The sequence below is a fragment of the Ascaphus truei genome, chromosome 1 (genome assembly GCF_040206685.1).
Source record: "Ascaphus truei isolate aAscTru1 chromosome 1, aAscTru1.hap1, whole genome shotgun sequence".
Lineage (NCBI taxonomy): Eukaryota > Metazoa > Chordata > Amphibia > Anura > Ascaphidae > Ascaphus > Ascaphus truei.
In genome coordinates, this window is record NC_134483.1 from 328,740,194 (window position 1) to 328,756,960 (window position 16,767).

The following is a 16,767-nucleotide window of genomic DNA, read 5'->3' on the forward strand; positions in this document are numbered from 1 at the left end:
CGCCACCAGAGGCCGGCAACTCCACAACTCCACATACTCCACTGCCTCCACATACAGTAAGGGTGTTGGGTATTGAGGGAGGTGTGGGAAAACCACAGTATCCAGGCTGGTAAAGACGGATAAAGTGGATCCCTTCCCCTCGTAGTGAAAGTAGCAGCCCTGGAGGAAATCATGAGTGTGCCCATCAGTGATAATTCAGTCCAGAAAATCTCCAACAATGGTCAATGAAAGAGAGTACTCACGGCTTGGTGGTGTAAACTCTGACAGCGTGCCTCCTGCGGTGAAATTGGTAATTGTACAATTATAATAAACTGTTTATTTGCAGGTTGCAAACGCACAACATTTCGGGAATATTCTGCATGTCTTGCGTAAGACTTTATCAGAAGAGTGCCGCAGCCACAGATATCCAGCTCCATCCTATGTTTCCAGCATTAATATAGCTTAAAACTGTCTAAAAATATAGTTCAAGGAGGTTTGCTCCAATGTTTTATAAACGCAGATTTTTCTTTTAATCAGACACAGTTTCTTTAAATGAGTAGTCCAAGCAACATGGTTTTTCTATTATTGGAATGAATCAGGGGGTCTCTGCTTCCCAGCTCTGCTTCTGGAACCTCTGCTTCCCGAAACACTTACCTCTGTACGGGGTGCCGGTATCTCTCTGAAGTTTAAATGTCCTTGTCACGCAGATCCGACGCCCCTAAGCACTTACCTGGTGCCGCCTCCTCTGTGTTGCCGCCCTCCATGTCCTTAAAAATCACAGCATCAAGTGACGCCGAGGATGTCACCATGCAACGTCACACGGCGTCTCGTTGACATGGCACCGTGACATAATGACGTCATTTGATGCTGCGATGTTGCATTGCCAGGGCAACGAGACGTCGTGTGATGTCGTAGTGTCATTTGACGCTGCAAAAAGAAGGCGTAGGCAGCCGGAATGTAGAGGTGGCAGTGCCACGATGGCACCAACTTTTATCAACACATTTATATTTCTGGGTACTTGATTGAACAGAACAAGTTGCAAAAGAAATTGTAATTTATTTCCTTAATAGACAAACACACGACATCTGCAGAATACACTGAAAACAACACTCACGGGGATAAGAGAACTTAAGAAATTGCACTTGGAACTAAAGAAATTGTCCTTTGCTGCAAGCGCCAGAAATGCAACCTTGGTTTTAAAAGTCATGTGGTTATGTTGTTGTTAACCACTTCACTCCTGGACTGGTTGCTGCTGTGCTGGAATAAAGTCTTGCATCTTTACATCATGGATCAAAATTCAGGAATCACCCTGGGGATACCTGGGGAGCCACAGTTATAGACTGCCCAAAGCTATCTTCAACATGTGGATCCAATCCCCTCGTGGGAACAAAAAAAACCACAAATAGCCAAGTTACCCACAGTTCATAAGACCGGTCAAAAGGGCTGTCCGGTGGGCAGGGCGCATGGGTCAGGTTGACGCCCATGCCACTTAGCATACCTGGGCTACACCCATAACTTGGTGCCACTGTGTCTTATTTCTGACTCAGAGGTGTCACTAGCCTGACATCTGCTGTGCGTCAGTATGCCAGTATTGTATACATTATGGGTCTCTGGGTCTTTTCATAACTGACCCTCTTTAGACAGGAGGACTCTAAATCTGTGAGAGCCTTTTGAGGCTCCGTTATAAAAATACCTACAGCCCATTGAGACCCCTTTGAAGATCGGTCATAAAAATACCTACATCTCATTGAAATGCCGGTTTCTATACTGCCATCATGTGTCGGTTAGAGGGTATGGCGAGCAATGCATTTTGTCTTTTGTAAATGGGGAACAAAAATGTCTGGACAGGGCAACCACAGTAATGCATAGCAAATCAGGTATTAACCCCTTCCTCCCCGTCACAGGCAGCAGGTAAGGAACTTGCCCAATAGGGCCAAGAGAACCGCCTCTGTGTATGGGAGCGGATATTTTTTTCCACCCTAGGCCTGGGCCTATCGGGAAATCCGCCACTGCACGCAGTACAGTTGTACGCATGCACTAGATGGTGCACATGTTGACTCCACTTTCCTTTCTCTCAGTTACCCAGGGTTCCCGTCATGTTTGAATGGTCCTGTTGAGCCATTCAGATTGTGGGCTCCCTTGTGGGTGGGATAGTGTTGTTCTGGATTTTCTAACACTACAAAAGTGTAACAATTCTTTAATGAGGTGTGTGGCAGTGCCTTTCCCCAGTTTAAAAAGGCAGCACACAAAGTCTGTCTCTAGCTGATAAGTCCAGCAGGGAGTTGGTTAATTTCAGCTACAGTCAATTAACCAGTCTCCACCTGGCTCATCAAGCAGATTTAAAAGTGTGTTGCACAAACTGCACAGGGTTCGCTAGCACAGAGAGACTGTGCTGCCAGAGATCCCCATGAACAAATCTCTCTACCACTGAGGAGGTGTGTGCTGCCAAAGAGATCCCAGGAAGCCAGACCCTCTATTCCAGAATACAACGGACCCTGGAACCTGGCAGAGGGTTCACCCCCATGGACACCAACCCAGACCCGGACTGATAGTAAGAGCCCCTGCTTACAGGTACTTCTTTGAACCCTGTAGATAGGAATTGAGAAATGGGAGTAAGCCCTTACAAAGGGACAGGCCTGTTTTATTTTGCATGCTAACATGAAGCTGTATTGTTTAAAGCCTCTGGCTAAATAAAAGCCAACATTTATTTCCCCTCAAATATGTCTCCTTGGTTATACCTCTGCACATGTCTCCTACAAGGTGGCATTTGAAATATCGTTCTTGGTCAGAATGGATTCTGGCAGGTAGTCCATAGTGCACAAAGTATTTTTCCCCTAGTACTTTGGCAACTGTAGTATTATGTTGATCCTTTGTTGGGACATTTTGAGCATACCTAGTGAAATGGTCTATGACCACTAAGATATTACCAGTGTTCTTACTGTCTAGCTCTAGACAGGAACTCCATGCACACCAAATACAGTGGTCCACTATTGGAGAGTCTCTTCCTTGGCACACAATGGCCACAATTTTTACAATACTCTTCAACAATCCCTAACCATAGGCAGCCAGTAGAACCGATCTCGAACCACCCCCGGCATTTTATAGAATCTCAGGTGCCCATGATCAGGCCCGCCAACAGGGTTGGTCTGCCAGGATTGGCGTCCCGGGCCCAGAGAGTCAGGTGGCCCAAGCCCCCTGCATGACCAAGCCAGTGTTTAAAAAAAAAAGTGTCAGGGAAAAAAAAATGCTGGCAATCCTCATGCGCATGCGCAGAGCAGATGATCCGGCCCGCATGTGCAGGGTGTCTGGCCTTGTTCCTCCTGCCCCGAGCAGCAGCAGCCGGGGTAAGGGGGGGGGGGGGAAACTAGATGCTACCGGGGGGAACTAGATGCTGCTGGGGGGGAAACTAGATGCTGCTAGTGGGGGGGGGGGGAACTAGATGCTGCCGGGGGGGGGGGGGGGGGGAAACTAGATGCTGCCGGGGGGAAACTAGATGCTGCCGGGGGGAAACTAGATGCTGCCGGGGGGAAACTAGACACTGCTGGAGGAGGAAAACTAGATGCTGCTGGAGGAGGAAAACTAGATGCTGCCGAGGGAGGGGAGGAAACTAGATGCTGCCGGGGGGGGAGGAAACTATATGCTGCGGGGGGGGGGGGGGAACTAGATGCTGCTGGAGGGAAACTAGACGCTGTCGGGAGGGGAGGGGGGGAGAACTATATGCTGCCGTGGGGGGTGGGGGGAGGAAACTAGATGATGCCGGGGGGGTGGAGAAACTAGTGGAGAAACTAGATGCTGCCGGGGGGGGGGGGGTGGAGAAACTAGATGCTGCCGGGGGAAAACTAGACACTGTCAGGGGGTGGCGAGAACTATATGCTGCCGAGGGGGAGGGGAGGAAACTAGATGCTGCCGGGGGGGGGGGGGGAAACTTGATGCTGCAGGGGGAAAACTAGACGCTGCTGGAGGAGGAAAAGTAGATGCTGCCGGGGGGTGGGGGGGGAGGAAACTAGATGCTGCCGGGGGGAGGAAACTAGATGATGCCGGAGGGAAACTTGATCCTGCCGTGGGAATTAGTCTGCCAGTCTTGCTCCATCCTGTCTACCTCTCACGCCCATAGCCTACTTCCTGCCCCGGGCAGCAGCGTGGAGATCGGGGGCAGAGGGAATCAAGGCAAAGAAGCAGCATCCACACAGGCAGCCACCCACCCAGGCAGTCACCCACCCAGGCACTCACACACCCAGGCACTCACACACCCAGGCACTCACACACCCAGGCAGTCAGTCACCCCCACAGGCACACCCACCTAGACATTCCCCCACCCAGGCAGTCATTCAGTCATCCACCCAGGCAGTCAGTCAGTCACCCACCCAACCACCCACCCACCCAGGCAGTCAGCCACCCATCCAGGAAGTCAGTCAACCACCCAACCCAGGCAGTCAGTCAGTCACCCACCAAGGCAGTCAGTCACCCACCTAGTCAGTCACCCACCCAGGCAGTCAGTCAGTCACCCAGTCACTCACCTACCCAGGCAGTCAGTCAGTCACCAGGGCAGTCAGGCACCGACCCACGTGCCTTCCATCTCCCCTCCACCTGCCAATTGAAGCCCCCCCTGCCGGTTGAAGGCTCCACCCCCACCTGGCTGGTTGAAGCACGGGCCAGTTGAAGGTTCCCCCAGCCGGTTGAAGTGCGGGCTGATTTAAGGCCCCCACACGCTGGTTGAAGTCTCCCCCCTTCAGGCTGGTTGAAGCCTCCCCCACCCCCGCGAGACGGTTGAAAGCCCCCTCACTGACCGATCGAAGGCCCCCACCGCAGACCAGTTTAAAAGAGGTACTACAATTCATTTTAGTCCCATACTGTACTTTACCCCTTAGGTCCATACTTAAACCCCCCAGGCCCATACTTAACCCTACCCAGGCCCTTACCTAACCCCCCCTGGCCCATACTGAATTCCCCCAGGCCTTTTGTCACCTTGGAAGGTAGCATTGGGTATCTTTGTCTTTTGTTGAAAATATTAAAAGAAACAGATTGCATTGTAATGTCCTGGGCCCCATGATTTCTGTTGGCGGCCCTGCCCATGACTATCACGAAGGGCGCTAAGTACCATATGGTAGTATTAGTGGGGGAGCACCAACTGCTTGGTGACTAAGTGCTGAGACTTCTTGGCAATTCTGAACAATGCTCAACTCTTCATTAAGTAGAATGGTTTGGCTATTAAAGCATTGTGGTGTATGAGTGAAACCATTATATTTTACATTCCATGGAAGTGCCCCCTAGTGGAAAAAACAGAAACAGACCAAATCAAGGGATAAAATGTTGTCATAGGCCAATATCAAGTCATGCGACACAAGCCATACATATCCCTTGAACTACGCACTGCCCAGGCCTTCCATTTCCCTATACACAGCACTGGAAGGTGCTGTGCTGAATGCAGTACAACTACAGAGCCACATTGTGCCAGATGGATGTGCTCTGAATGTAAAGTGGGGTTGTGCTTTAGAAGATTCAAGAACTGTTTCTCTCCTTACTGTAATATCAGAAGAAAAGGATTTACTAAAGCAGTGGTTTTCAATCACTTTTCATTAAGGAACCCTATAATTATATTGTTATATTCTGGGGAACCCCAACCCGCTCTCCCCCACTTTCACCGTCCGTCCATCTCTCTCTTCCACACATCGCCCACCCCTGTCCAGCTTTCACTTCCTCCCCCCCCCCCCCTTCCCGGCTCACTCTTCTCCCCAGGCTGTCTTTCGCTCGCTCTCTCTCTCACACACAGACACACTCCCCCATCTCTCGCTCTCTCTCTCTAAGGCTTTGTCCCCGCTGGCACTGAGCGCGCTCATGCTTGGAGAGCTCTCCAAGCATGAACGCCGGGTGTCCTTTAAATTTTTGCAAGCGCTCACGGGGGGGGGGGGGGGGAGGGGGTGGTCAGAGGGGACGCTGCAGGGGAAGCAGAGCGCGCTAGAAAGTTTAAATAATTTGTTTACTTAAGCACCGAGTGCCGGTGAGCGGGTGTGCCCGCGCATACGCGTGAGCAGGGACTTGCATATATATATATATATATATATATACAGTGAAAAACAAACAAAATAGGGGAGTAAGGGGTTACAACTTTCCAACCGAAGACATATGAATAGTAGAAAACCACAACAAGAGGTAATCGCCATTTATAAGGGGCAAATGGGACTGATAATATTAATAATATTATACTTAAACAGCCCTGTATAAGTACAGATGTTGATTGGTATCTGTGGGGTGTGCCCTAATCGGAGGAGACAGACATCTGAAATATGAGAGATACTGGACAGGAGCCCAGGCAGCATTAGACCGCTCTTATAGTGCTGGCAACGGTGATGGCGACACAATAATGTAATTTGATTTTTAGCGACATCACTGGTGACAAGGCCAGTGACATCACTAAAAAAGGGTGGGCCGTGCAATTTGATTGGTTTAGAGACAGTCACATGTGGCGACTGTCTCTAAAAAAAATCAAATTTTCCTGGCTTCAAAAATTTTGGTCGCTCCGTCGCGGTCGTGCTTACTACTGTATAAGCGCTTGCGACGGAGTCAATGTATTTGATTCAGAGCGACGTCGCGTCACCGTCGCAAGGCACTATAAGCGTAGCCTTACAGAGGGGCACAAGAGAAACAGCGAAGAGATAGCTCCCTCCTCCAATCAGGTGGAAGTTGGACCTGACTCCCTGAGCCGACCGGAGGATGGAGGTGGCGGTGAATGATTGCAGTGCACGCCGGGCAGTCAAGGATCCGCCACCAGGCCACCACTGTGGAGGAGCCGCTGGGTCGGTACGTCTGACGTCACTTCCGGGTGACGTCGCCTCATCGGAGAGGTGTGGGCGTTGGAGGTCAGAGCGCTTAGGGAGACTGCAGTCGTGGGCAGCACAGCACTGTGACAGTGTACAGTATTAAATGTTACTCTAAGTTATATATAGAGCAACTAAGCAGAAAACAGAGTTGAGGCTCTGCTGTTACTCGAGTGCCACATCATTCAGCTTTCATAGTGGACACTTTGTGCTATATTTTTTCAGTGTCATTTACATTGTTACCCAACCAAACGGAAACAACATACAGTACAGAAATATATATTTTTTTATTTTGTTTAATTTTTACAAAAGACATAAGGAAGTAATATCCCTCGCCAGCCCCTGCTGCAAATTAAAGCCTGTAACTTCTCTTTTTCTGGCAAATAAATAGCAGTGTCTTCAACTTCAAAAGCAGAGAAGGCAGAAGCTTGACAGAAGTGACCTCACTGGTGCAAGTTCAGACAGACCTGAAATCATCATGAAACATATCACTGCGATGTCTATGCTTGTCATACTTGTTATCATACAGTCTGCACAAGGTAAGTATCTCACTTCCTTTCTTTGTCTTTACTTGCGATTTCCACAATTCTTATACAGGATCCCAATGTCATTTTTTTTTTTTAACTCAGAATAACATAGATGCACACATTAGATTTCCCAGAATCCCTTTCTGCAGTGGAATCATTGTATGCTAGGCGATAATGGTGAAAGGCAGGGTCGTTGCCTTTTTTAACCCACCATAACTTAAAATGTGATATGGTACATTTATACATACATATATACACACACACACACACACACACACACACACACACACACACACACACACACACACACACACACACACACACACACACACACACAGGGTTGCAGACCTGCCTAAGACATGTGAATGTGCTCACAAGTGATCTTTTTATGTGCTATATGATATACGGTGAAGGTTTCTTGTTGCCTTTTTCACTCACCATAACTTAAAATGTGATGATTATATATATATATATATATAAACCATACCATACCGTTTGAAGCACGAGAACAGGAGACAGCACTGGGGGACCGAAACATCGGTTTATGTGTCTTTTTCAAAACAAAAACTTGTGATCAAACTTACCAGAGTGCTGTCTCCTGATCTCGTGCTTCAAACGGTATCGTATGGTTTATTATTGCTTTATGGGACAAGCACCCAATTTTTTCTACTTGCAAGTGGAGTGCCGGCTGCTTCTGTGGATTATATATATATATATATATATATATATATATATATATATATATATATATATATATATACACACGTATATATATATATATATATATATATGTGTGTGTATCTATCTATATGTGTATCTATCTATATGTGTGTATATATATATATATATATATATATATATATATATATATATATATATATATATATATATATATATATAAATAAAGTTGTAAAGCCAGTACAACCAACCTCACACTGATGAGACCCTCAAGGTCGAAAAAAGTCTGTCTGAGTGGGTTTCTTGGCTTTGTATCTCATCCCAGGGTTAAAAAGCTATGTTTAAAGCAGCATGCATTGGCTTAAGGCTGAGTCCCCGCTGGCGCTGAGCGCGCTCATGCTTAGAGCATGAGCGCCGGGTGTCCTGCAACTTGCGGGCACGCTCGCGGGGGGGGACGCATTGCGCACTATTGAGCGAGCGGGAAAGTTTCAAAAATGTGTTTACTAAAGCGACGAGCGTGTGCCCGTGCATTTGCGCGTGAGCGGGAACATGCATATATACTGTATATATATATATAATTATTACTTATGAGCACATTCACGTCTTAGACAGGTCTGTAACCCTGCTTTTCACTATTATCTCCTAGCATACAGTGCTACCACTGCAGCAAGGGATTCTGGGAAATGACATGCAAATATATATATATATATATATATATATATATATATATATATATATATATATATATATATATATATATATATATATATATATATATATAAAGACAGGCACTCCTATCTGCAAAAAAGTTACATTTACTGACTCAACGTTTCGGCCCCCACTGGGGCCTCTCAAGAGACCGATAAATTTCACTTTTTTGTATATAGGAGTGTCTGTCCCTTTTTCAATTTGGCCTTTTTCTGTATTATTTTGTTTTGAGCATGCCCGGTTTCGGATTTTGTGTGTGTGTGTGTGTGTGTGTGTGTATATATATTAATATATATGTGTATATATATATATATATATATATATATATATATATATATATATATATATATATATATATATGCAAATACAACTGTATGCTTATCTGCATGTCTTAGGCAGGTCTGCAACCCCGCCTTTCCCCATTATCACCCAGCATACAGCACTTCCACTGCAGCAAGGGATTCTGGGAAATGACATGCAAATGAGCACACAGTGTCACTTTTTGCCTCAAAAACCATTTTTAACATGGTTTCCTATAGGCTTAAGCTTGCTGCATTGTGTATATATATATATATATATATATATATATATATACAGTATAATGCCTATTGGTGGAGAGCACATTTATATTAAAACTGTGTAAAATGTTCACAATATGTGTGTGCTAGTTGCTATTATTATTAGTTTAAAATTGTTTACTTAACTTACAGAATTCCAGAACAGAATATTTATCAAGTTGTTTGTGATTACAGGGAACTGGGAACATCCAGGCGCTCCAAAATGCAAATGCTTGAAACAGACGATGAGTGCCATAAAACGCCCCACCATTAAACAGATTGAGATCTTCCCTGCAGAAAGTTACTGCCCAAAAATAGAGATTTTGTAAGTACAGCAATTGTTTTAATTAACATTTATTATGCTGCATTTAACCCTTTCGTTGCCTCTCTGACTCCAAATGTGTTTAAGTAGAAATCCACGGTGTCAGATATGTTAACCTGCATGGACCAAACCAGTGACATTTACGAATTTGGATCAAAGCATGAAATGTTATTGACAATAACTATCTTTCATCAGTGAAATGTCATTGAAGTCTATGGGACAGCTGATGCTAATAATCATGGTGACTGACCCCAAATCAGTGGTACTCACAATCAGGGCCGCCGATAGATTTCCCAGGGCTGCCGACAGATGTCTCACAACCCCCCCCTTCCATGACACTCTTACCCCTTCTCTTCCTTCCTCTTACACTCCCTCAATCTCACTCATTCCCTCCTCCCCCCTGGCCACACACACAACTCCCTCCCTCCCACACAATACACACACAATCCCCCCACAAAATAATACACTACCATCCCAAATACATACTTACACTACGTCCTCCAAATATATTCTTACTCTACCCTCCCAACTACATTCTTATACCCCCCCAAATACATTCTTATACTACCTCCTCCCAAATACATTCTTACACTACCACACAAATACATTGTTACACTACCCCCCAATACAGTCTTACATTACCCCCAATACATTCTTATACTACCCTCCAAATACATTCTTACACAACCACCCAAATACATTTTTACACTACCCCTCCCCGCCCCCCCCAAATACATTCTTACAATTACCTTGGGGATGGTCTCTCTCCCACACTGCTGTGGGCCTCCCTCACTTTCCCACACCAGGGTTCTCATGCCAGTGGCTGCGGGGGGCCCGGCCGCCATTCCTGGAGTTCCTTGCGTCCAGCTGCCAGGCCTCTGGTTGTCGCCGGTCCCGGCTCTCCCCAGCTGTAGGTTTGGCTTCCGCCTTCACTTTCCCACTCCAGGCCTGTCTCTCATGTCATTGCACACCGGACGTTAGGCCCAGCTTCTGGCGAGCATCGACGTCAGAGAGAGGCCCTGCGTTGGACAGTGAGGGAGAGAGGCAGGCCTGCAGCTTGGGAGAGCCCGGCAGCCAGACGCACAAATTAGGCCCGACATCTTGCCGGGCCCAAAACTGCCGACCGGGCCATCCGCAGCCACTGGGCCCGGGACACTTGTCCAGGCTCTCCCCCCTTGTCGGCGGCCCTGCTCACAATCAGTGAGAACTGTGTGGTGCTCATTTTAAAGTATCCAATTCATGAACAATATTGCCTTAAACTTTGTCCATCCAGACTGTCCTTGTGATGGACAAAGATGACAGTCAAAAGAAAGCTGCCCAGTGGTGGTCTTGTGTTAATGTAGAAACGTTCTTTTTTTTTAAAGTTTAATTTCTATGGGAACTTGCCCTTTGTAGTATTACTGTGGTCCTACATGGGACACCACTGCTCCAATACCCCTAAAAAAAATAAAGAAGGGGATTGATGCTGTAAAAAGACATGACTATGACAAGTTTCAGTGGCATCTGCATTTGCTTCCCTTTTAGAATTACACTGAAGAAAGGAGGCATTGTGTGCGTAAATCCAGGGGCCAAGTGGTTGAAAAATGTACTCAAGTCCTTAATGGCGTAAGTTTGTTCTATTCTACATTAATGTCCGATTCCTCGTTACTTAAATATCATGGAAATTAGGAGCATGTCTACCAACTAATTTCAGGTCACCAGTGTGGTAATAATCAGGTCAGTCTTTATTGAGATCTCTGCTTTACCTAAGTTGCTAAGACACCTGCAAAAGGAACCAGATCTGTATTACATAGTTCAGTGGTGCTCAGCTCCAGTCCTCAACCACAGAAATATTCTCACAGACTCATCTCCACATATTTAGGAAGGACTCTCCTGTATAGCATAACTCTTCACCCCATGCAGGGTGGGTGAAATGGGATAGAAAAAAGCAATGGTACTATGCTACTTCACAAAACAGCACTAACATTTGAAGCAGTGACAATACTTATTACATACCATTTTTAGAAGGTTATGATATATTACAGCTATATGACCTTAAATAATGATTGTATTATTTCCTATTTAATAATAACTCATATTTTCTATTATTTCTTATTATAACACAACACACTGAACAGCTTTATCCCACAATGTCAAAATCCCATTGAAAGCAAATTGATTCTTTCCTTTGATACTGTACATCTGGTGCCATTTTGTGCCCCCGTTGCCAGCACTTTAACCTTGATACTTTCCCCCCTATGTCAGCACAGTGTTGTGAATATTGATTTACGTTTTTTGTATTTGGAATATTATTTGGAGTTTGTTTAATGCTACCCATTGTGTTTTTTCTCTCATAGGAAAAAAACGAGTGGACAAAACCCATTGGTATTGGAGACGGCATATCCAGCACAAAAAGATGTGAAAATGTTAGGCTAAATCTGGTTTATTTTACTAAATGTTTTAGTTTTTTGTAACTCTTCAGTACTGATGGGGCAAGCAACACACTGGTATCTAACATCTCCAACAGTATTTTTCTTTTACAAGCTACAGCAGAATGAAATTCTAAGAGGTATATACGTATGGATGCTTAATGTTACACATTGCCCAAGGCACTTTTTCATATTTGACCTTCCCTGCAAGATTTCTGGCAGCATTTTTTAAAATCATCCTGTAATGTGACTATTCAACCGTACCTTAAAGCATCTATACCTTTTAAAAATAAAAATGTATATATTTAGGAAGCATTTACCTCATGTATGATTGATATTTTGTATATGCATATGCACATTTAAATACAATTTGGATATTTTTTGGCAAAACTGGTGTCTCTCATTCTTATAACATTTTTTTACAAGCATGTCAACTTAAACATATGTATTATTATGGTTTATATTTGGATAGTAGTTCACCTGCACGTTTTGTTTCACACAATAAAAGGTGGAATCCATACGTCAGAACATCCCCTCTGTTTCTTCCTCCCATCCTACACCTCTTCCTAACTCTCCTCCTGCCTTCCTTGACTCTTTTTCCACTGTCTCAGAGGAGGATGTGTCGCTGTTGATCGCCTCTTCTCCCTCTACCACTTGCCCTCTTGACCCCATTCCCTCCTATCTCCTAAAACCTCTTGTTCCTACAGTACTATAATCCCTACGCTCACGCACATTTTTAACTCCTCCCTCTGCTCTGGAACCTTTCCATCCTCCTTCAAACATGCAACAGTCATACCATTACTCAAAAACAGCAAGCTGTCTACCTGTCTTTCTAACTATCGGCCTGTCTCCCTCCTGCCTTTTGCCTCTAAACTCCTTGAACGTCTTGTATTCGCTCGCTTGTTCCATTTTCTCAACACCTATTCTCTCCTAGACCCTCTACAATCTGGCTTCCGCACTGCTCACTCCACGGAAACAGCCCTCACTAAAATAACTGACGACCTCCATGCTGCCAAAGACAGAGGTCATTACACTCTGCTCATATTACTCGACCTCTCTGCAGCATTTGACACCGTGGACCACCCTCTTCTCCTTCACATTCTCCATACTCTTGGCATTCGGAATAAAGCTCTATCCTGGATCTCATCCTACCTCTCCCATCGTACTTTCAGTGTCTCTTCTGCTAATACCTCCTCCTCCTCTATTGATCTCTCTGTGGGGGTACCCCAGGGCTCTGTCCTGGGACCTCTTCTCTTTTCTCTGTATACACTCTCTCTAGGTGACCTAATAACATCTTTTGGGTTTAATTATCACCTCTATGCTGATGACACACAAATATATTTCTCAACACCTGACCTTACACCTTCTGTACAAACCAAAGTTTCTGAATGTCTCTCTGCTATATCATCCTGGATGGCCCTCCGCCGCCTTAAACTCAACATGGCTAAAACAGAGCTCCTCATACTTCCTCCCAAACCTGGCCCTACTACCTCCTTCCACATTACTGTTGGAACTACGATCATTCACCCAGTAGCCCAAGCACGCTGCCTTGGGGTCACACTCGACTCCTCTCTCACATTCGTCCCTCACATTCAAAACATTTCTAAAACCTGTTGCTTTTTCCTCTGCAATATAACAAAGATACGCCCTTTCCTCTGTTGCTCGACTGCTAAAACTCTGACTCAGGCCCTCATTCTCTCCCGTCTTGATTACTGTAACCTCCTGCTGTCCGGCCTTCCTGCCTCTCACCTGTCTCTCCTACAATCTATCCTTAACGCTGCTGCCAGAATCACTGTACTCTTTCCTAGATCTATCTCAGCATCTCCCCTCATGAAATCCCTCTCCTGGCTTCCGATCAAATCCCGCATCTCACACTCCATTCTTCTCCTCACTTTTAAAGCTTTACACTCTTCTGCCCCTCCTTACATCTCAGCCCTAATTTCTCATTATGCACCATCCAGACTCTTGCGTTCTTCTCAAGGATGTCTTCTTTCTACCCCCTTTGTATCTAAAGCCCTCTCCCGCCTTAAACCTTTTTCATTGACTGCCCCTCACCTCTGGAATGCCCTTCCCCTCAGTACCCGACTAGCACCCTCTCTATCCACCTTTAAGACCCACCTTAAGACACACTTGCTAAAAGAAGCATATGAATAGCACTGTGCCTATTCTGAACACATGGCACATAAAGCTTGGCCCCCTGCAGATGCACTTACCAGAACTCCCTCCTACTGTCTCTGTACGTTCTCCCTACCTACCAATTAGACTGTAAGCTCCTCGGAGCAGGGACTCCTCTTCCTTAATGTCTAAAGCACCCCCACCTAAGAACAGAATTGCCATGAGAGTGAACAAGTGTGGTGGATGCAGGACTGGCCTTTACGGAACTGGCCTTCTATAGACTGCTGAGGGAGCAGAGCTGTCCTATCAGTGTTGCTGTATACAGAAGGATTTCCTGGACTCTCTTGGGACAGAGTTCCTATAAACACAGCTACAGATGCAGCGGCCGTTATTCGAACATTTCATAAGACGTTTTCGTGTGCTCTGCTGTTTTCCACGTGGCATTCATGCCGCCAATTCTTTGGGTGCAATTCTTCGCGTATCTGCCAGGTGGCAGAAATGAATTAATTGTAATGTTTACAGTACTGTGCTACTGTGTCAATTTGCAGGTGTTTAAAAAACAGAAAAACCAAGCCTACCACAGTGGTCCATTGTGAATCGACCTTGGTCCTTGAAAACGTTATCAAATTTAGGTGTTTCATAATAAAAACTTCTAAAACACAATTCTGTGGGCCTTTTCTACATTCATATCCCTGCACAATTGCTGACTGGACTGGACACCATGTGCACATATAAAAAAAAAAACCTGACTGTAGTTATGCATTTTTAATATGTTCTGCAATTAATGCTGCAACAGATAAGATGGCGAATGTATCAGAAATATATGCATATTTCATTTCGAACTATGATATTTTTAAAAATTTCACCTGATGTTCGTGGGTGGAAGCGTTCGATAAGACAAACCTTAACAAACCATCATTGCTTTTATCGCATCGCCCCTACTCCCGGAGGGTATTGGTGTGTGATCCCACATTTTTACACTTTGTTTGATCATAGCAACTTCAAAAGGAGAAAGGTCGGGTTTAATCCATATAAGATTTGTCAATCCCAATTCAGCAATGTACCAGCGCCGGCAAAAAAAAAATGTCCAGCCTGAGCCTGATTCCAAACCAGATTACACGTACCAGCATGCTTCCATGTACCAACATGATTACCAGATTCATCAGCTGTCAACTACAGGTGTAGCAGGCCAGCTGTCACCTGTCAACTATAATGCAGACTACAGGAGTGACAGTGGCTCATCTCCACCCGTTTGGCAAAGTTTATAATTGTAACGCCTGTATGCCCGCAGACCTGGCCAGTCCCCAGTACTGAGGTGGGTAAGGGTATAACACGCACCCACAGCAGTGAGGGCGTGCCCGGAGTGTGGTAATAGCGTTGCCGGGCCTGGTGAGTAAGGGCTAATGTAATACTTGCTGAGTCCGGGGTGCCAGAGGTCGGAGGGTAATGTCCAAGTGCCAGAGTTCAAGGGTTGGAGAGAGCAGCGTAGTGATGCCCGAAAGCCAGGGTTCAAGGGCGGAAGAAGGTAGCGTAGTCAAGTCCAAAGCAGAGTTCAAGTTCAAGCAAAAGGAATCCAAACAGGGGCAGGGACAGGAACCAGGGCTGAAACATACAAGGGAGCTGGACATAGACACTGCACACACAGGAGCTACAAGAAAGCTATGCAGAGCAAGGACTGAGAGGACAAAGTGGGGTTATATGGGAAGGAGGGCCAATAGGGATGAAGGGAGGAGCATAGGTTTGAGTGGGTACTTGCAGGGATAGGTCAGTGAGAGCAGGGGAGAAAACAGGGAGGTAATCAAGAGTTAAAGCCTGCAACCAACGGGGGGCGGAGCCAGAGCGTGAGGGGCAGGTAACTAGAGCGGGTGCGCGCGCCCTCTGTAACCCTGCTATGCGCGTGCACCGCGCATGCACCAGAGCATGGGGTAAGTACAGCAGAGAAGGCGCTCAGCACAGGAGACAGAGGGAAAGGAGGAGCGGAGGAACCAGGTGGGGAAAGGACAGGGATGACAGAGGCACGCCGAGGAGCGCGTGACCCATGATAGGGAACCTGCGATTGTGAACGCGCGCGCTTGGTGAGGGGACCGCGCGCGTGCGCAGAGTGTGAGCCAGGGCATGCGGACCGTGCCATGGAGGAACGGTCCAGGGGGGAAGGTAGAGATTGGGGACGTAGGGGAGTGGAGGAACTAGGCACTGTGGAACCTGGGGTGACGGGGACACGCTGGCAACAGCGAGTCCCCCGATCCATTACAATAATGAAGGAAAATATAATGTACTACAGTGTACTATATTACACTATACAGTATAGTATTAAGTTTAAAACTGCAGTTCAATCTTCCGTGTTTAAAAAAAATATTCTTTTAAAAAAAAACAATATGTGTAACAATACAATATGGGGTGTACGTGAAGGTGATAGAAAAGGCGCGAACACCAATAAGTGAATAAAAACAGTGGAGAGTTAAACGAAATAATACAACACATAGGAAAAATTCCAATTGTGACAAATAAAGTGAAATATAAAAGGTCTAATATCCCAGCTCAAACCCTCTGGTGGGACCTGTTTTCACGGGTTCCAAGGTATATGGATATTTCTCAAACAATCCAAGGGGAGCATAAAAGGGAAAAAAAGACAAACAATATAAGTGCAGATGTTTAAAG

At 45.8% G+C, this 16,767-nt stretch overlaps 1 protein-coding gene across 1 annotated transcript; it reads left to right on the plus strand.

Annotated features, from left to right (window-relative positions):
• Nucleotides 1–217: 217 nt before the first annotated feature.
• Nucleotides 218–12,345, plus strand: LOC142497553 (C-X-C motif chemokine 13-like). The gene is made up of 5 exons (XM_075605553.1): nucleotides 218–289; nucleotides 7,186–7,333; nucleotides 9,460–9,589; nucleotides 11,111–11,191; nucleotides 11,923–12,345. The coding sequence occupies exons 1-5, from the start codon at nucleotides 218–220 to the stop codon at nucleotides 11,999–12,001; spliced, it is 510 nt and encodes a 169-aa protein (XP_075461668.1). The 3' UTR covers nucleotides 12,002–12,345.
• The last annotated feature ends 4,422 nt before the right edge of the window (nucleotides 12,346–16,767 follow it).